Genomic DNA, 22,191 nt, shown 5'->3' on the forward strand with positions numbered 1-22,191 from the left:
TATCTTATCCTATCTTTTTAATGGTGAAAGCGCCTGACGCCACCCCGCCATCAACGTGAACCCGAAGCGTGGCGAGCGCAGCGAGCCCGCGAGGGGCGGCGGTACGCGTCCTCCGACCTTTTCATGCCCTACTATCCACTAGGGCGTGGAGTGAGAACAGAATAGTGTGGCGAGCGCAGCGAGCCACCGAGCCCGAAGCGTGGCGAGCGCAGCGAGCCCCGCGAGGGGACGCGGATACCTTCACAGGTAAACGCGTCCCTTCGCGGGCTTCCCAGGTGTCCGCGTCGCCATGGACACCTGGGAAGCCCGCGAGGGGACGCGTATAACTGTGAAGGTATCCGCGTCCCCTCGCGGGGCACGCTGCGCTCGCCACGCTTCGGACTCGGTGGCTCGCTGCGCTCGCCACACTATTCTATTCTCACTCCACGCCCTAGTGGATAGTAGGGCATGAAAAGGTCGGAGGACGCGTACCGCCGCCCCTCGCGGGCTCGCTGCGCTCGCCATGCTTCGGGTTCACGTTGATGGCGGGGTGGCGTCAGGCGCTTTCACCATTAAAAAGATAGGATAAGATAAAAAAAATTGGATCCCATCTCATTGTATGCCATACGATTTTTTTATCTTATCCTATCTTTTTAATGTATTCTCTGACTTAGCCCATTAAAAAGATAGGATAAGATAAAAAATTGGATCTCATCTGATTGGATCTCATCTGATTGGATGCCATTAAGGGCATACGATGCGATGCGACCTGATTTCACTACGGTGCCGTACGTAGAAAATCTGGGCGCCCTGCTAGGAAACAAGTACCATATATATATATATATATATATATATATATATATATATATATATATATAGCTATCTGGGGGCGGCGGCACTCGGTCCAAACGGAATAAAAGTCAGGAGACTGTGTAGTTATACACCAACGTTTCAAACCTCTGCAGAGGTTGGTGTATAACTACACAGTCTCCTGACTTTTATTCCGTTTGGACCGAGTGCCGCCGCCCCCAGATAGCTACATACAGGCACCTGCAGTCGGCAGGTGTATCGCACGGAGGGCACCGGGGTTTCCACCTTCATCTATTCAGCATCAGTCCGGAGTGCCGCGCATATGCAATTGTCTATATATATATATATATATATAGCATACAAGTAACGGCACTCAGAGACAACTCACTCCAAAGTTAAAGTTATCAACTTTTCAATGCTAATGCGATTTTCATAAAGATACGCCACGAGCATTAAAACGTTGATAAGTTTTACTTTGGAGTGAGTTGTCTTTATTCCTCTGAGTGCCGATACTTGTATGCTGTACTTTGGACCTGAAGGTTTCTTTGCGGCACCGGGGATATTTAAAGCGGGACTTAGGAGTGCCAGCTACTTGGGCTACACATATATACATATATAACTGTTAATTATATAGTGCACACCAGATGATATGCACGTTAACCATATAGTTATAGTGCATATCATTTAATAGAACCTCATAGTGTGTACCCAGATTAGTTGCCTAGTTTAGTGAGAGGAAAAAAAGGGGGTTGTGCAAAGATGCTGGGCTGTTTTTTTGTTCTGTTTCAATCATCCTGCCAGTAAATTAATTATTCATTTATTTAATAGAAATCGGTGTATAGACCCTAATTTGCCTCCTAGACCTGTGGTTCCCATATTATGGGGCAGAATTAATAACAAGCCTCTAACTCTCAATTTATAGGCTGTGTTTAAAAAATTACAGGCGCTGATTAGTATATTTTATTATTCGTATTACTTGCTGGTTTACAAAAAAAAAATAACAAAGAAAATATATAAAACTTTCTAAAAAAAATCTCTAGACGTACAGTATGAAAAGCTTAGACAATTTTTATTTAGGTCTATTAGAAGAAGATGTAAATCAATAGTAATATGACCACTTAGAAGAAAAAAACTTTAAAAATGTTATGTAGATGACATGTGCAATTAAGGTCCATCAGAGAAGACAATGTATATAGAGTAGGCCTTCAAAATCTTTTAAATCTAATAGTAAGGCATAGTGGCACCACTGCTATATTATAATAAATAATATAGGCTTGTTAGGAACTACTTTGTGGACTGTGTAAGCAATCCAAGAACAGATGATCGTCTTTCATAGCAGTCTCTTCAAGGTCAATGTCTTGGTCCTGAGATAACTGGTCAATATCCTCATCAGAAGTGGAAGGATGTGTCAAGATAATACGTGGAATCTGTGGAAAAGGAAACACAACAGATCACTTAACATGTTTATTACTAATTAAAATGGGATAAAATATGGAAGGTGTTCCATGCAATACACTCACATAGAATGGCATGAATTGAGTTATAAATACCCAGAATTTTCCATCACCTAGGGCTATATTTATTAACCCTTTGAGTGCCAAGTGAATTTGTCAAAATTGGTGTGAAAATTGGCAAGCAAACATTTTTATTAATCATAGTGCCCTATAATGTTTATTTTACATAGGTAATCTAATCTTTTTTTACGCAACATTTTTTATTTGAATTTATATGCCATATAGGACTGGCTCCCCCGGCCTCACTGACAGACTCTTGCCACCCACCCCCACCACAACCACCCACGCTGGCTCCCCCTCTAGGGAAGATGGTCTGTTGAGCCCTCCTGCTCCTGTGAGCAGCAGGATCAAGATGTCGCTGAAAATTATCAAATTGATAAAGCTGCACCTTCAGAAACCGCGTCAGAGCCCCCCCTTTCTGGACCAGGCTTATATGGTATAAATATCTTCAAACACTGTGGGACCTTCTCCAGCTGCTGTTTTGGTTTACATATTGTGGCTGATCCCGGTTCTTCCACATTCTCACAGCTTGGATTACAAATATACCTATTGGTTTTCCAGCTGCAATACTTTGAGGACACTTGCTGCAATGCTATCCCAAGGGATTGGAATCCTCTAGCGGTATTGGTAACTATCAGCCCCGATTGGGCATAACAACTGCTCTTTTTATATGATCCACCATTATGCAATCCATTTAGGAGCAGCTGAGACGGAATCAAATTACTAGTATACGTGAGTATACCTGGCCAATAAAGCATTCTGGTTCTGATATAACAAATGTGAGGGATGCTGGCATTTTGTGTGGATATTTTGAACATGTCTCACAGAGATGTTGGCACTCGCATTTTCAACAAGTTTTAGGAAGCTATTGAACATCAGCTTATTATCAATCTTATTAACATAGCAAGCATAGAAATTTTGGATGTACTAAATGGTAGTTTCAGAATCCACAGGGAACCTGAGTTATCCTGAGCTTACTCAGAATCAAAGGGCCATGAAAACTATGTTGGAAAATGCAGACCCACTACGTCTTGTAGAACATACGCTGTTGCCACTATCATCCCCACCCTCAAATGCCCAAGGCATGTAAATCTGGCTGCCACTTAGGGGCACTGCAAATTACAACTCATGATCTATTCAGCACATGTCATTCAGGCCACCTGCCATAAGAGTCAAATGCAAACTATTCGGTTAGCAAACAACTCTGAATCAGAGCTCTGTGCAAGTTTTTCAAGTAGTTGACTTCATCATTATTGTAATCTGCTTCCTTCTTATACAAAAAGCAATAAAACATGTCCTGTTGCACCCGTTCATTGGAATTTTTATTGAATTACTGTTTGTAAGGTATTACTGCTCATAATGGCAGCAGTATGTGCCTTTAAATTGATTGGTGGTGTACCATACTGTAGTAGGCACCTCTAAGCACTTTACAAACACATCCGAACAGTCCAACATTGGTTTGAGTCACTTGTTGCTTGTCGCTTGTCAAACTAATGATCCACATGCTGCTATTGGGGGGATGCTCTAACATCCGCGCCCCCTTACCGCCCCCTATCGGCTACCGCATTCTTAATTCTCACATATGCACTAACATATGCGATAATTATGGAAAAAGACAGCTCTTGCGTTAAGAGCTGTCCTTTGCGGTGAGAGTCAGCGGGTCCCATGGGGACCCGGCAGCTCTCCCCTCCCTCCCTTACCTGGTGCTGCTGCTGCTGCACCGGGCTCTCCTCCTCCCTGCACCCGGAAGAGGATCATAATGCAGGGAGGAGGAGGTCACTGGTCCGGGCAGCACACCTCTGTGCTGCCGAGACACAGGTGAGGGAGGGTCGGTGCAGGGCGACGGGGGGTCGCGTTAGAAGCCCATAGGCTTCTATGGGGCATTGCCAGATTTTTCTGGCGATGCCCCCCGCCACGGTAACCCGATAATGGGTTTTAACCGCATTTTTAGTTATGTGGTGGCTGGAGGAGTGTGGTAAGATGAACATGGTGATTGCAACAAGGGTGTTTACTTTGCGTGGATTATTATAGAACCATTTTATAATGTCTCACTTTGGATAAGCTGGTGTCCTTCTTGAATTGTATATCCAGGCTTATGCCAAGTATAAGGCGGATGGCTCTACAGAGCTGCACTGTAAACCTTATAACAACTAACAATTCTAATGAAGTAAAAACAAATTTGAGCTACTATATTTTATTTACACTAAATCCTGTCATGGGTTATTAGCTACGATGTAGATGGTTTTTATCCTGGTGGGTTCGCGGGTATCTTAGGATCTAGCTAATGACCACTGGTTACTGCCTTCTTTATTGGGAAGGGAGGGATATTTAGGTTAGTATAGGGTTAGGGGTAGTTGGTTCAGGGGCTCCAGGTATGCCTAAGTTGGGGGTAGGTTATACAGGGTGGGGGGTTTTAGGGTAGGTTTGCTTTGGGATTTAGTTTTCTTTTTATATTTCTGGATAACTGGGCATAGATTCTCTTTATTCCAGCTTAACTTGGATAATGTAAACATAATTATAAGTGTTTTCTACTGAACAACTACATACTGTGTACTTTAATATACATATCCTATTCCATTATATAATATACACTTATTCTGTGTTGATGTGCCCGATTGGCGCCTTCGGGGACTAAACTAAACACTAAACTACTGTAAATGTGTTGTGAACCTACTCTATGCCCATGTATTTTCTGTATTTTGTTCAGTATCACAAGACTAGAATCCTGTTAAACGTGTTCTTGTAAGTTTTGTAATTCTATAATGATGCCCTAACTGTCATCCTATGTATGTAATGTATGTATGGGGTGCTCTCGTTCTGTGTTTGTTTGTAAGAAATGCAAATAAAAAATATTGAATTAAAAAAAAAAAAAAAAAAAATCCTGTCATGGGAACCTGATTTTTACTCTATAATTTTTTTTTTACGTATGTGCTTTGTTATAATTAATACAGGTATGTGTTCTTCTTTATAGAGATGTTTTGTGTGCAGTATCTTCTCAGTGTACACTTAGTCTGTTGTTCACCTTTATTTTATATTTACCTTATGAGCAATGCATTGTGTTTGACTTTGTGCAGTACATTATCATCTAATTCCTAAAGCATTCCTTAGAACATCCTAAATACTGTACACATTCATTTGTAAGTCTGAGCATGCATCGGCCTATTGCTGAGAGGTAATAATTAGAACACAGTGGCCCCTGGTGGCACTTCTGTTCTGCATTATGTAAGACATGGCTCTGAGTCTGGCTGATCTCTTCATAGTGTTAGTTGTGCTGCCATACTTTATGATCAGTTACCCTGCTATGCAAAGATGTACAGGCTAATATATGCAGGATTGAAGCATACTTCATCAGATGATTGAAATGCAGGGGACATCCAATGCTTCTGTTCAGATGATATCCATGCTTTAAATTACAAGATTAGCAAGTGTTGCATACACTTAACATTGGGAATGATTCAGCCCTGCTCGCTGAGGGGGTTTGCGCAAGAGCAAATATGTGCAGGTGCAAACCCCTGGAGTTTGCGAACGGAAGAGAAATCGTTCGATGGTGAGCGATCATCGAATGATTTTTCTTCCATGGGGCCGAAAGCGAGCGGATGTGTATGTGTCCCCGCATGTTAATGAGGGGACTCGGGTGGCAAGGGGGCAGCATTCGGAAGCAAATATACGCAGCCTAATGAGCAATGGCTGACAGTCTGATGGCATTTGGAGGCAGGGGGAGGGCAGCAATGGAGGTGTGTAGCCGCCATTTATGGGGAGGGAAGAAACCAGGGATCTCCATTGATGTATGGAGAGTTCCTGGCCTCGCGATGGTGGGTTTGCACATTACCCTGGGAGATGAAGGTCCCCTAATGGTGTGTGAGTGGTCCAATGCGGTGTCCTAGGATGTAGGTCATATGACTACTGCAGCAGATGTTTAATCGGAAAGGACCCCTCTTGTTACATTACCATGCAGAGCTATCACTCCGGCTTCCAAGAAAGCAGCTGCTCCATCCACATCTGAATGGCCATCATAATGTACCAAGCACTATATGAAAATGTATGGATTAACTACATTCAGTAAAATAAGTATTTGTGTACTGCACATGTGCACTAAAAGTTGTATGCTGGAGTGTTTATACTGATTTCTTTACATTTCAGGAACTTACAGTCCAGTGAGAGTGTGTTTGCATAAGTACAAATAAGGCAGACCTGCATGGAAACACAGTAGGCATTTACAGTACAGGTTGAGTATCCCGTATCCGAATATCCATTATCCGAATTATTCCAAAAACCATACATTCCAGAAAGTGAAAAAAAAAAAAATATTTTGCTAAAAACTCACTAGGGACAATTGTAACAGCATTACAGAGGGAATGATATGTAACTGGCACTATATATGTACAAGAAAATGATTGCTTGGCATTCAAATTCAGTATCTGAGATAGTACACACATTTTGTTTCATGTTTTGAAACCTTGTTTTTTGAACAAATAAAATATATTTATGTGCATTTCATGTGTTTGATGTGTTTATACAGCATAAATGCAAGATACTTCAAAATACATCATTGAAATATTAAAATATTCTGAAATACGGAATAATCCGTTATCCAAAATTCTCCTGGTCCCGAGCATTTTTGATACGGGATACTCAACCTGTATTTCATTTGCAGGAGTCTGAGAGCTGATGCTAATACACATTATTAATGATGATGACAGCAGTAGCCGGCATCATTCAGATTTGCTGATAGCAGATTAACCTCTCAATGGTCTTTCTTCTTTGATCTATCTATCCATCTATTCTATGTGTCTATTTTAATTTTGCGGTTGTACTATATTTTAGAGGTTTTTGCTATATATATTTATTTGTTCATGAGATTGAAACTGAAACCTGTGGTGTTATAGATGATTGGGCTTATGACTGGGTTGGTTGAATGTGTATCTGATGTTGTGCATCTGACATATAAACCTGGCACATATGCTCCAGGACCTTGAGGTGCATTAATTATAGGATACAGATATAAATGTTTTTTTTTTATTGTGTGCATTTTGCTATGTAATATATTTTTTAATATATGTTCATCAACGTAAAAAAAAAGATACTACTGTATATTAGTCCTAACCAACAATAAATTACTAGACGTAACTATATTACAATTCTAAAACACTCTCCGCACTCCGCACACTGTACATTAATCACATAATTACTGACTATCTCTATCATATAATTTATTAGAGATGTGGCATGGACATTGAAGATGACAGACACATGGACACCAGTGCTGGAATCCCCGATCCATCTACTCTACTCCTTGCTATGCATACTGAGGATGCCATCTTGATAGGAGATAGCTGCCTGGTCACTGGTGCATTTATATAGATGCACCCATGTTTTGAATACTTACCCCTCCAGAGTCCCTTGTCTTCAACAAGTGCTGTTGATATAACCAAGATAATGTTGCACATGCACAGATGCAAGAAAATGGTGTTTTGCATATGTGCAGTAGTAAAATTACAGGGAAAATGTCCGCCGCAACATTTTCGCAGAGATTTGCACATGTGTATTAAGCTGGCCATACACCTGAACGTTGTCTGGGCGACCCGAATAATATCGACGGGTTGTGCGATGTATCATGTGCCCATCGTGAGGTATGTCGTTAAGATGCACTGTCCCGAGGGTCGAGAGGATGCCCCTCAGATCATATGTGCTGCACGTATGATCTGTTGGCTTTCATTGCGATCGTAAGCAGACCGTATGTGCTTTTATAGCATATACGATGGCTTGTTCGCTCAAAGGCAGAAGGGTGCCTAGATGGAGGAGGCTGCACATGGGACTCCTCCTCTCCTGGAATACCCCTGTGCCTTCTAAACGTAAACCCTCTTGGACTAGTGCTTCCTCAAGTGGTAGTCCATTTGCTATCTTTATTTTATCTCATTTGTTTTTTTAATATACTACATGCATAATACTGTAGCTATTTTTCACTAAGTGATTTTTGACAACAAAGACCTCCATCTAGTGGTCACTCTGTCTTATGGCACATGTATAACCAGTCTTCATTACAAATGTATTTCTTATTATGTACAGTATACTACTGTTTCAATGTTCAATCAAAGATTTGAAAAATAAACTCCCAGTGGTAGTGCAAGTAGTAAGATTGACTTGTGGCCAAACCCGTTATCCTCAAATGTCTTTAAGTCCAGCCTAACCTGATCTCCAGCATGTCAAATTGGACTGATGAAATGGAACGGCCTTAGCCTCCTTATGTTCCAGGATTATTCCTCTGAAGTTGCTTAGACCCAAAGTGTCATGGTTCCCATCTGTACTAAACTTTCCTGGGTCCACCATAAAATTTGCTCCACTTTGTTCAGCTCATCTGCCTAGTAGTAGTAGTAGTAGTAGTTTGTTTATTTATAAGGCACCACAAAGTGTCCGCAGCACCGTCCGTACATAACAAACTTATATATATATATATATATATATATATATATATATAGATGACAATAGCTAGCAAGCAGCGGCACTCAGCAGGATTTGTAATAGTGTCAAAAAGGTTTTTAATCCAACGTTTCGAGGCTCCAAAACAGCCCCTTTGTCAAGGTGTACAAACAATATGTGACCATGAAGTCCTACCTTAAATACCAGTAGGATGCCGTGCAGAAAGGTTCCCCCTCCGTGGAGCACGCTCCGGCGTCTGTTGTCATTTCCGGGTTGCTAGGCAGGAAGTTCCTGTAGTCATGGCAACGTGGACGCTATGAACGCTGCAGACGCAGGCTGGAATACGCTGTCCGCGTCTAGGGTTGCCATGGCTCCCGGGAGTGTTATCATCACCGTGGCGCTCCCCGGCTGGGGAAGGGAAAACAAACAATATACAATATTAGGATAAAGTGCAAGTGCCTGAATGTCATTACATAAATAAAGTGCATGAATATAATACATGAAATACAATATAAAATGAACTACTGCGGGAATACTGACACGGAGATCCGAGTGGCATTAGAACTGTCAGGATACTCTCATACATCATCACCGTCATGTTCCTAGATCTCCAACAGTTTTACTGATTGTTATTTATTAGGTACTCCTGGGTACTGGGTAAACTGTACCCCTATGCCAGGACCGTCCTTATAACATCCAAAGCGGACCAGGAGCGATAATGAGAAGAAATTAAAGGAAACAGAAAAGAAGGAGAAAAGGAAAAAAAGGGGGGAAGGGGGGGGATGTGGAATGGGGGGGGTTTGGGGAAGAAATGAAAAGGGGGAGGAACGAAGACAAAGATATGCAATAAAGAGAAAAAGAAAAAAGAAAGAAGGAAAAAAGAAAGAAAAAAGCAGACATGGATCATCCTATTTTAGGAATTATCAATGCACTCTAGGGTGCTCTGTAGGGTGCATTATATTAGACCTAACTGGGGCCGGCTAGCTGGATCAGAGGAACGCATTATAATTTAACCGTTCGTTCAGTCCCAGTGGCTTGCTGGATTTCAATGTGTAGATCCATTTCGTCTCGAGGCGCAAAAGTTCACCATCCCTGTCACCACCCCTTTTCTTCGCAGGAATGTGGTCAATAATGAGATGTTTGAATTCTGCTATGGTGTGTTTCAATTCCGCGAAGTGCCGGGCTACCGGCTGGTCAGAAGTCTTCCCTGCCAGGGCCTGTTTTATGGCCGAGCGGTGGAGGGCCATCCTTTCTCGTACTGTCCTTGTGGTTTTACCCACGTAGATGAGATGGCATGGGCAGGTGACTACATATACCACGTGAGTGGACTGACACCCCAGGACATGTTTTATCTTAAATGTCCTTGATTTTGCTGAGTCCTGGAACGTGTTACTCACTATCATGTGAGAACACGTGGTGCACTTGGGGCACCTATAGCAGCCTGGCTGTCGTGTCAAGAAATTAGATGGGGTGGGGTTGGAGAATTCTGATATGTCCGTGTGGACTATGTAGCTCTTAATATTTTTGCCCCTTTTGTAGCAGGCCATAGGCTTTACTCTTCTCAGATCTGGCAGCTGTTTGTCCGTGGCTATTATTGGCCATAGAGCTCTAGTGGCACGTGCTAGTACTGGACTAGAGGTGTTATACCTGGATGTCCATGGTATCGCAGCCCTAGAGTCTTTATTCTTGGGTATGAACAAATTGCTGCGTGGCATTTGCAGTACATCTTCCTTTGCTGTCGCCAATTCTCTGTGTGTGTACCCCCGTTCTTTAAAGCGGTCCATCATTTTGTCCAATTCTTTGGGCAATAAAAGTGGGTCACTGGTGATGCGTGCTGCCCTTATCATCTGAGACCTCGGGAGGCCCTTCTTGAGGGCTCTGGGGTGATGGCTGTTATTCCTGAGGAGGTTATTTTTGTCCGTTGGTTTGGAGTATAAGTTGGTGTTTATTACTCCGTTGTTAATGGACACCAGCACATCCAAGTAGTTGAGCTCCGTAGTGGAGTGTTGTGAAGTCACCCTGATTGGTGATTTTCTGTTATTGATGGTGATCAGCACCTCCTCAAATTTGTTGGGCCCCCCCGTCCATAAGATAAACAAGTCATCTATAAAACGGGTGTACATGAGAACGTGTCTAGATATTTCAGGGTTGCTGAAGAACATGTCCCACTCCTCCGCAAACATAAAAATATTCGCGAAAGATGGCGACACGTTACTCCCCATTGAGCACCCTTTCAACTGCAGGTAGAAGTTGTTATCAAATAGGAAGTAATTCCTTTTTAATGTTAACGACAACAATGTAATGAAAAGGTCTATGTCCAATGATGTAAGTTGTTCTTTAATAAGGAATTCTTTCATAACCTGCAACCCCTGATCGTGGGGTATGTTAGTATATAGACTATTCACGTCTAATGTCCAGATGATCGTGCCCGGTGGTACCCTGTTGAAGCTGTTGAGTTTGGTCAGGAAGGCCGTGGTGTCCTTGATGTAAGTACTTTGTCGCATCACCATAGGCTGTAATATTTCGTCAAGAAATTGGGACACTGGTTGAAATATGGATCCCATGGCGGAAATTATAGGCCTTCCAGGCGGGGTATTAATGTTTTTATGTACCTTCGGTACCGTGTAGAGGATAGGTACTACCGGGTGTTGTTGGATTAATGGTGTTTGAAGGGCTTTGCTGATCTTATTGTCTTTTGCCGCATGATCCAGAAGTAGGTCCAATTCAGCTTTGTATTTGTTTGTGGGGTCACCCCGTAATTTTTCATATGTGGAGATGTCATCCAATTGTGACAGTATTTCTGCCCAATAGTAATCGATGTCGAGAATCACCAATCCGCCCCCCTTGTCGGCAGGGCGGATGATGATGTCCCGGTAGATCCTGCCGTGGTCTTTGAGTATCTTGGCCGCCCGTGAGCCATTTATATACTCTATTCTGCTCATAGTCGTCTTTCACTGTTTGCAGTTTATTGCGTTTGAAGCGTATGAGTTCAGAACGGTATGAGTCGCACTGGGACCGCAATCTTGCTATCCAATCTTGGGATGTGTCAGCTGTTAGTATCGGTAGGTTATCTTTTTCAAATGCCGCTGTGTGTTCTTGGGCTTTGATCTGCTGCTGTTAGTGGTGGAAGAATCGGGCAAAGAGCTCCAGAAAGCCCAAGAACACACAGCGGCATTTGAAAAAGATAACCTACCGATACTAACAGCTGACACATCCCAAGATTGGATAGCAAGATTGCGGTCCCAGTGCGACTCATACCGTTCTGAACTCATACGCTTCAAACGCAATAAACTGCAAACAGTGAAAGACGACTATGAGCAGAATAGAGTATATAAATGGCTCACGGGCGGCCAAGATACTCAAAGACCACGGCAAGCAGGAGGCCGGGGTTGGAGACGCCGCAGAGAAACCAAGCCGGGCCAAACGGCATCCTCAAACAGTGATACTGACAACACCCAGATAGACTTGGACGGTGCAGCACTAGCATCCCAAGCCACACAAGGAGCCACGGGCAAGCATTCAAAAAACTACAGGCGAAAAGACCTGCCACCCGTCGGGGAGGCCAGAACGCGAGGATATCTCAAAAGAAACCCGCAGCCACCACACTAATTTATAATCTATCACAAAGGCACTTGACGGATATGGAAAAACAGGTATTGAACAAGGGACTGATGTTTGTACCCACCACGGGGTTTAAAGAATTCGATTGGAAAGTGGATCTCTATAAGTTTTCAAGGAAACTGAGACTTCGTGAACACTTCCAGAACAAAGAAAGTAACGCTGAAATACTGGACCATCAGTCATTCATCAACAGTAAAAAACGTTCTACCTTTGACCCAATATCCCATAATCCATCTATCAAGTCCTTCACTAGATTATTAGATGAATCCGTAATGAAATACTCCAACACTCCTCCTCAAAACCACTACAATTTATCCAAAGCAGAGTGGAGTGCCTTACAGGATCTCAGCAGCTACCGGGACATCATCATCCGCCCTGCCGACAAGGGGGGCGGATTGGTGATTCTCGACATCGATTACTATCGGGCAGAAATACTGTCACAATTGGATGACATCTCCACGTATGAAAAATTACGGGGCGACCCCACAAACAAATACAAAGCTGAATTGGACCTACTTCTGGACAATAAGATGAGCAAAGCCCTTCAAACAGCATTAATCCAACAACACCCGGTAGTACCTATCCTCTACACGGTACCGAAGGTACATAAAAACATTAATACCCCGCCTGGAAGGCCTATAATTTCCGCCATGGGATCCATATTTCAACCAGTGTCCCAATTTCTTGACGAAATATTACAGCCTATGGTGATGCGACAAAGTACTTACATCAAGGACACCACGGCCATCCTGACCAAACTCAACAGCTTCAACAGGGTACCACCGGGCACGATCATCTGGACATTAGACGTGAATAGTCTATATACTAACATACCCCACGATCAGGGGTTGCAGGTTATGAAAGAATTCCTTATTAAAGAACAACTTACATCATTGGACATAGACCTGTTCATTACATTGTTGTCGTTAACATTAAAAAGGAATTACTTCCTATTTGATAATAACTTCTACCTGCAGTTGAAAGGGTGCTCAATGGGGAGTAACGTGTCGCCATCCTTCGCGAATATTTTTATGTTTGCGGAGGAGTGGGACATGTTCTTCAGCAACCCTGAAATATCTAGACACGTTCTCATGTACACCCGTTTTATAGATGACTTGTTTATCTTATGGATGGGGGGGCCCAACAAATTAGAGGAGGTGCTGATCACCATCAATAACAGAAAATCACCAATCAGGGTGACTTCACAACACTCCACTACAGAGCTCAACTACTTGGATGTGCTGGTGTCCATTAACAACGGAGTAATAAACACCAACTTATACTCCAAACCAACGGACAAAAATAACCTCCTCAGGAATAACAGCCATCACCCCAGAGCCCTCAAGAAGGGCCTCCCGAGGTCTCAGATGATAAGGGCAGCACGCATCACCAGTGACCCACTTTTATTGCCCAAAGAATTAGACAAAATGATGGACCACTTTAAAGAACGGGGGTACACACACAGAGAATTGGCGACAGCAAAGGAAGATGTACTGCAAATGCCACGCAGCAATTTGTTCATACCCAAGAATAAAGACTCTAGGGCTGTGATACCATGGACATCCAGGTATAACACCTCTAGTCCAGTACTAGCACGTGCCACTAGAGCTCTATGGCCAATAATAGCCACGGACAAACAGCTGCCAGATCTGAGAAGAGTAAAGCCTATGGCCTGCTACACAAGGGGCAAAAATATTAAGAGCTACATAGTCCACACGGACATATCAGAATTCTCCAACCCCACCCCATCTAATTTCTTGACACGACAGCCAGGCTGCTATAGGTGCCCCAAGTGCACCACGTGTTCTCACATGATAGTGAGTAACACGTTCCAGGACTCAGCAAAATCAAGGATATTTAAGATAAAACATGTCCTGGGGTGTCAGTCCACTCACGTGGTATATGTAGTCACCTGCCCATGCCATCTCATCTACGTGGGTAAAACCACAAGGACAGTACGAGAAAGGATGGCCCTCCACCGCTCGGCCATAAAACAGGCCCTGGCAGGGAAGACTTCTGACCAGCCGGTAGCCCGGCACTTCGCGGAATTGAAACACACCATGGCAGAATTCAAACATCTCATTATTGACCACATTCCTGCGAAGAAAAGGGGTGGTGACAGGGATGGTGAACTTTTGCGCCTCGAGACGAAATGGATCTACACATTGAAATCCAGCAAGCCACTGGGACTGAACGAACGGTTAAATTATAATGCGTTTCTCTGATCCAGCTAGCCGGCCCCAGTTAGGTCTAATATAATGCACCCTACAGAGCACCCTAGAGTGCATTGATAATTCCTGAAATAGGATGATCCATCTCTGCTTTTTTCTTTCTTTTTCCTTCTTTCTTTTTCTCTTTATTGCATATCTTTGTCTTCGTTCCTCCCCCTTTTCATTTCATCCCCAACCCCCCCCCCCCATTCCACATCCCCCCTTTCCCTTCCCTCCCCCCCCCCTTCCCCCCTTTTTTTCCTTTTCTCCTTCTTTTCTGTTTCCTTTAATTTCTTCTCATTATCGCTCCTGGTCCACTTAGGATGGTATAAGGACGGTCCTGGCATAGGGGTACAGTTTACCCAGTACCCAGGAGTACCTAATAAATAACAATCAGTAAAACTTTTGGAGATCTAGGAACATGACGGTGATGATGTATGAGAGTATCCTGACAGTTCTAATGCCACACGGATCTCCGTGTCAGTATTCCCGCAGTAGTTCATTTTATATTGTATTTCATGTATTATATTCATGCACTTTATTTATGTAATGTATTCAGGCACTTGCACTTTATCCTAATATTGTATATTGTTTGTTTTCCCTTCCCCAGCCGGGGAGCGCCACGGTGATGATAACACTCCCGGGAGCCATGGCAACCCTAGACGCGGACAGCGTATTCCAGCCTGCGTCTGCAGCGTTCATAGCGTCCACGTTGCCATGACTACAGGAACTTCCTGCCTAGCAACCCGGAAATGACAACAGATGCCGGAGCGCGCTCCACGGAGGGGGAACCTTTCTGCACGGCATCCTACTGGTATTTAAGGTAGGACTTCATGGTCACATATTGTTTGTACACCTTGACAAAGGGGCTGTTTTGGAGCCTCGAAACGTTGGATTAAAAACCTTTTTGACACTATTACAAATCCTGCTGAGTGCTGCTGCTTGCTAGCTATCGTCATCTATACTCACCTCCCGGAGGGCACCCAGGTCATTGGATTCTTAAGAGGTTGAGTGCCGGACTGATTGGGACTGTATATATATATATATATATATATATATATATATCTAAAAAGAGTTTCACAAAAAGAGTTTATCGGAGAGCGCTGAATTATGTACCACCTAGTCACTTCAGTACAGTATAAAACACTAGTAAAATATATGACAACAATTTATTATTGTCCCTTTCCCGAATGAATCGTGGAATCTGTTCAAGGTAAAAAGTTCTTTATTGAAACCCAACGCGTTTCGTCAGAACGACTTCATCAGGGGTAAGACTATATATATAAAAGCAAGCTCAGTGGTCGAAGTGGGGCGGTATGGGACGGTATGACATACCGCCACCTTTCCTCCACTGACCCGGAAATGCTTTTTTTTTTACACTAATTAGCTTTCAGGGGCTATCTGTACTGCAGGAGGCAGGGGATTGGCCATCCTGCTGAACTGACAAGCCTCTGATGAGCAGGTCCCCTCCCCTTTGGGATTCACGCCACTGGTCAGTCATGTGCCCGGCCCTCCTGTGTGTGCTGCCTGTCTGCTGCGCTGCGGTGTTCGTCGTCCGTGAGGTGGTTCTCCACTCTGGGTTTGCCCCCCGCCTGGTGGATGATACGCCTGCTGCCGCTGGATTGCCCTGTTAGATTCACACAGTAAGTAACTGTGCACTCCTTACCTTCCCTGCCGCCGCCCAGCCAGCCGCTCCCCTCTCCCCCTCCCTGCACTCGCCATGCTGCCACTAATTAAGTTAACCATTGTTCTCCTCACTCACCTGCCGTAGCCCGCTAGTCTACGCAGCGCTTTCTGACCTTCCCTCCCTGCCAGGAGTTTAACACTCCTTCAGTCCTGCTGGCTGCGCTGTCTTCCCTCCTGCCCTGGACTTGAATCTGACGCCGCACACCATTTACTTTAACAAGGAGCCTGACCCCATAAACCAGCATAGCAGGCAGTGTGCTGGTCTGTACTACACTACCACCGTTCGAAAAAAGAATTGGTTTGTACTGGCGCTGGTTGATAAAAAACAACAATAAGGACGGTATATAAACAATTAATTATTTACTCATGAATCATAAATATAACATATAATTAATACATTACAATTTAATTTAATAACAATTTCATTGCATTTTTCAAGTGGAGCTCATTAGGGTCTATGGGGAGAAATCCCTACAGTAAGTATACATGGGAACCTTGCGGTTTGTGGTTAACCACAAGGTGAATTAGGTCAGATCACAATTGTGGGTTATTGATAATGGGGCTAATCCAGGTTAGATCGCATAACCAGTGGTGGAGTTCATGCATGCACCTTTTCCGCATATGCGTAGCACAGAACTGTAGCAGCCTTAACCTGATTGACAGGGAGAGGCCTTCACAGAGAGTGAAGTTTTCCAAGAGTGGCCAGTCCAAGGACTGTGCTGCAAGGTTAAGGTTAGACTTACTAAGGCTGCAGTTGCAGAGGGACAGTGGGATTACGACCTTCTCCCAATTCCAAAATGTCTCATGAGGATAACCCCTTAATGAATTGGCAGGCAGTTAAGTGTCATCATTTTCTATATAAAAAGATTTTAGCTGCTTCACTGTCGGTGTATCAGAAATCTCTGATGGCCTCCTTACTACTTCAATTTACTGCAGTCTCCATATACCACAGGTTCTAGAACTTGGTCCTCAGGACCCCACACAGTGCATATTTTGCAGGTCTCATTACTGAGGGCCTTATTCTGGTTGGTGCGGCCGGCCCGTACGCGTACGTTCCGGGGTTTTTAATGACCTGCGCATGCGTACCATCTCCAATGCGCAGGCGCGAACACTCCACAACGCTTACGGACGGGTCTCTCCGTGCGAAAAAACCTGTACGTGAGAGTACGGGCATTGGGGGCGGCATAGGGGCGTGATGAGGGGAGCGGCCGAAATAATGAGGGAAAATGGGCGTAAATATGGGCGTACACGGGGGTGTGCACCAAAAATGAATGGTGCTACTACCGCACGATCGGCTAAAGCACCGTTCATTTCGGACACAAAACAGGCGGCCGCCAACCGCCACCTCAGACCACCCCTAGAGATACCGCATGCCAGCGTGCGCCTGGGTTTGCTAATTTACGCTGATTACTACTCAAACACATACACCTGAATGTAATAAGCAATGCTGCAGTCTATTAAGTCCAAACCATGATTTCACTACCTGCAAGCCACACACAGCACTCAAACACATTGGAAGCTTATCTTTCTATACTTCTCGACATTTAAAGGTTTGTTTAATTTAAGGTAAGAATCTTTTTAAGACCTGCTTATATATGCTAAGGTAGGTATTTGTTAAATACATTTATTTAAAAGTAAAAGCAATGTGGGGACACATAGATAGTGATTAAAATGCCACATTAGAACATAACAAATATACATGTAATGAGGGTTAAAATGTTGTGTTATTAGGGTCTTTATTAAGGTAGACAATTGAGTTAATAGAAAACAATAATTGAATAACAATTAGAATAATTAATTAATTTTCTTAATTATAGATGAAAGGCAAGATTTGCAGGTCCATATATGTGAAGGGTATGCCAGCGTGCACGGACGTACGCTCACTCTCATGAGCGGTGACATACGCTGAGTTTTCCATTGAAAACAATAGAGACCCGTCCGTGCAAGGTGGCGTACGCTCAGATAGCCGCAAGAAGTCGGTGGGAAGACGGACGAGAGACGTCCGTAAACGGTGGCGTACGCTCTGTTGTACGCCAGTTGTCGGAGTCTAAGGGGTGAGCCGTCCGTGTACGTTAGCGTACGCTCAATTGTACGCCACTCCCCTTTTTCGGTGTTTCTGGCCGTACGTATGCGGCTGATTGGTGGGTGGACTTAACCTTAACGGCCGCGTACGGAGAGTGTACGCTAATATGGAACGTACGCACGTTTGGCCGCACCGATCAGAATAACCTCCAGAATCACAAGTGAAATAATTAGCTCCATCTTTGGATCTTTAAAAATGTGTCAGTGAGTAATGAGTGCACCTGTGCACCTGCCGGGTGACCTGGAAAATGTAAACTGTGTGGGGTACTGAGGACCGAGTTTAAGAACCTATATCATGAGGTAAATATGTGCTCAGAAAAATGTTATCATAAACATAGTAATACATTGTACCATTCAGGCAGATCATTAGTGGACATTATATAGTTAATAAAAGAACCAGTGGCGGAACTCACGGAGGCAATGGAGTCAACTGCCGCCGGGCGCAAGCCTTAGAGGGGGCACTGGCTCCATTGCCCCCCGATGGTTCGCTCACTTGTAAAGTACCCTGATAGCAGGCAGCAGCGCGGCAGGGCCCCTGTCACCCCCGTCCCCCTGTCAGCTGGTTTGCTGCGGCAGCAGTACTCACTGTGAGTCGGCCGGGAGACTCGCAGCAAGTGCAGGACGGGTCAGGTGACACACAGCATATGTGCTCCCGGCAGCCCAGCCCCCGCAGCGAGCTTCAGCCAGCCGTCAGTCTTGCCTCCAGTCACTGGCTGCCGTTGAGGGCCCCAGATAGAAGCATCCCCACATTGAATTTGCGGTGCAGCCTACCCCCGGCCCCCTCCGCCCAGAAGCACATCTGCCACCACCTGCGGGGAAGGCAGAGGCCGCTCTACGCTCCCGCTCAGCAGGGCCTGCAGCGCAAATTGAAGCCTACACTGCCAGCAACATCAGGAGAAGCCTGTGAAGCAGCAGCTCAGCGAGCCCGGGACATGGAGCTAGAAGGAGAAGGTACCTGTCACCCCCTCATCCTTCACCATCACCTCACACCCAGATGGCCCCTGCGTTGTGTGCACTCTCCAGAAGGGATCAGCACCGTGGGGCCCTGTGCGGGTCGGTACAGCCGCCCACCTCCCACTCTGGCCCTGAGTGCCTGCATCCAGGCTGTAGCAGCACCAGGCTTGTGCCCAGTGCCTACCAAGTTCTCTTTTCCTGCCTGACACCCTCCTATATCTATGCCTGACACCCATGTCACCTCACCCCTCTCTCTGCCTGACTTCCTCTCTAACCCCCTCTCATTTTGTACCTGAACGCTCTCTATTACCCCCCTCTCTTTTATCCTTTAATGATCTCACCCCCTTCTCTCTATCCCTGACACCCTCCTTGCTCTCCCCTCTCTATCTTTACTTGGCACTCTCTATCCCTGACACTATCTCGCTCTCCCCTCTCATTTCCTCACTTTAGCTATCTATCCATGGGGGGCACCAACTTTTCTTTTGCCTCCGGGCGACATGGACAAACTTACGCCACTGAAAAGAACACTGCAGAAAGACGCAAGTTTACCACATTTGTCCACATAACAGATTAGTACAGTATGGAGGAAATAGAGGTGATAATAAAACTGTCAAAACCCCATAAAGCACAAGACTCCAACTGCATGACTAATGAATTATTTCATTTTTGTCACCTAAAATACTGATCCCCTTAAATATATATTTTAATGCCTGTATTGGTTATGGGGCTTATTCAAATCCTGAAGGATCTTTGCCCCATGCTGCAAAGTAATGATGTTTGGTGCTTTGCACATATTCAGTACCCACGCTGCGTGTGCGTGAACATATCCTGCGACATAAGGCGCAGTATGGCATCAGTCCATCAGTGATTGACAGTCTGATGCTGTTTGGGGTTGGCGCATACTTGCCTACTTTTGAAAACCAGTTTCAGGGAGATTATATTTGGTAGTAGAATTGTGCACAGCGCTCCATTGAGGGGGCGTGTCAAAGAGATTGTGAACGTGGCACCTAGAAGCGTGGCTGTGTACTGCTACATCTGAGAGGAATCTTTTAAAATGACTTAGATCCAAATGTAGATGAGCCCCAGAGCAGTTAGTAAGAGCTACTATACTTGGTAATGTGCTGGGAAATGGTGCTGATGACTCAGTGTAAATGTATCTATCTCTCATTCCTTTTTTCCCAAAAAATGTAACAGTGTTACGTGGGCTAGGTGAAATGAGGGAGGATGTTAGACTTATGAGGGAGAGAGGGAGATTGCAGTTATTTCAGGGAGTCTCCTGCAGAATGCAGGAGGGTAGGCAACTATGGGGGCGGCGGTGGCCTCTGTTTGTGGAAATTTGAGATGTTTCGCTGCTATTTAGGGGGCAGGAAAAGACTAGGCTCTCCAACATTGGATGACGATTTCCTGGCATCTTAAAACAATCTGCAATGAATGGCTTGTGCAATCCTATTGGTGCTGCGAACCACCCAATGGTGTCGCACTGATCCAATGCTGCGTATCCTATTGGAGCAGGAGGTGCCTACTTGTAATAGACATATATATATATATGCTCCATTTAAAAACAGAGCTATCGCTTCTGCTTCCAAGGAGGCATCAGCGATAGCTGCTCCAACCACATCTATATTAGCCCCAATGTTACTTTGTCATTGCATATTAACACAGATACAGTATTATAAAGGTACTTCCTAAATAAGCCATGGCCAAAATATGGACAAACAGCTGTTTTGAAACTACACATCCCAGCATGCCTTGCCATGGTTTTAGTATTCTCTAATAGCAAAACTGTGGCAAGGAATGATGGGACTTGTAGTTTCACAACAGCTGGAGGGCCATAGTTTGGGCATGCCTGCCCTAAGTCCAAATATGTTACCTAATATTTCTTCATAATACAGATTCACTTACTGTAGGTCAATCAGAGAACATTTATATGGTTCTTACAGCCATCTCTCGTGCTGGTGGTCTGAGTACAGGTAGTCTGTTTCCTCACTTAATGCAGGAAAGGAATTTGATTTGGATCACCTTTATGAGACCAACTGACAGTTTGGTTTCCCTTTCACAATCTATAAATACAAGTACTCTATTTTGCACTCTCCGTACTATTAAACGTTTCCTCTCCTCTCCCTTTATTGTCCACAATGTTTCTCCCTGTCACATTTATTATTTGTGCTTGCCCTAGAACCTTCAGTTATTTCCTGATGTTGTTATCAGGGTTAGAAGTTTCTTGCTTTGATGTTGATATTATGCTACTGAAATCGAACCCAAACATCTTTATGCGTACTCTGAAGGATTTCATTATAATAAACTCAGAGATCCTCCCTTTAACTGTCTTTAGCGCATAATTTCTCACATTACCTTTATTGTCACAGTTAAGCATAACTCGGCAATCTAAGAGTTTCCTAGGGATTGATATTCAGGCTAATTTAAATAAGATACAAATTAAATTTCTCCCCTGTTGTTCACAGGATTATGTCTCAGCTACAGCATTGGGTATAATAGCTTTCTCAGTAGAATTGCCTTGCTTGATATTGAGATATTTCCCAAGCTCACATACTGTATACAAATGTTCCCTCTTGCTATATAAAAAGGCTGATATAGTGGTTTGCACTAAATTATTTATTACATTTGTTTGGCTTCCAAGACCAAAACACCTCTGTCTATACTTATTTTCTAGCATTAAATCGTTTTCCTATCTAGAATTTATTTACATACTGTACATCTATGTTTATTTAATAATATATTTTCTGTAACAGATTTAAACAAGAAAACAGAACAATAAAATAGCATTAAATAAATACCAATGAGGAATTAAAATATATAACACATATATAATATAACACATAAACAAACATAAAACACAGTTGTAACCATAGGCACCTCTGACAAATGATGTGCGCTGAAAAGTTCAGTGGGATCCGTTC

General features: G+C 43.9%; 1 protein-coding gene across 1 annotated transcript in view; it reads right to left on the reverse strand.

Moving 5' to 3' along the window:
• Positions 1-1,933: 1,933 nt before the first annotated feature.
• Positions 1,934-22,191, reverse strand: part of LOC146062638 (uncharacterized) — a 76,230-nt gene continuing 55,972 nt past the window's right edge. The window contains exon 4 of the mRNA XM_083174716.1: positions 1,934-2,216. Within this exon, the coding sequence (XP_083030842.1) occupies positions 2,067-2,216 (150 nt within the window). The 3' untranslated portion in view covers positions 1,934-2,066. The remainder of the gene's footprint in view (positions 2,217-22,191) is intronic.

This window comes from Crinia signifera, chromosome 3 (genome assembly GCF_055691185.1).
Source record: "Crinia signifera chromosome 3, ASM5569118v1, whole genome shotgun sequence".
NCBI lineage: Eukaryota > Metazoa > Chordata > Amphibia > Anura > Myobatrachidae > Crinia > Crinia signifera.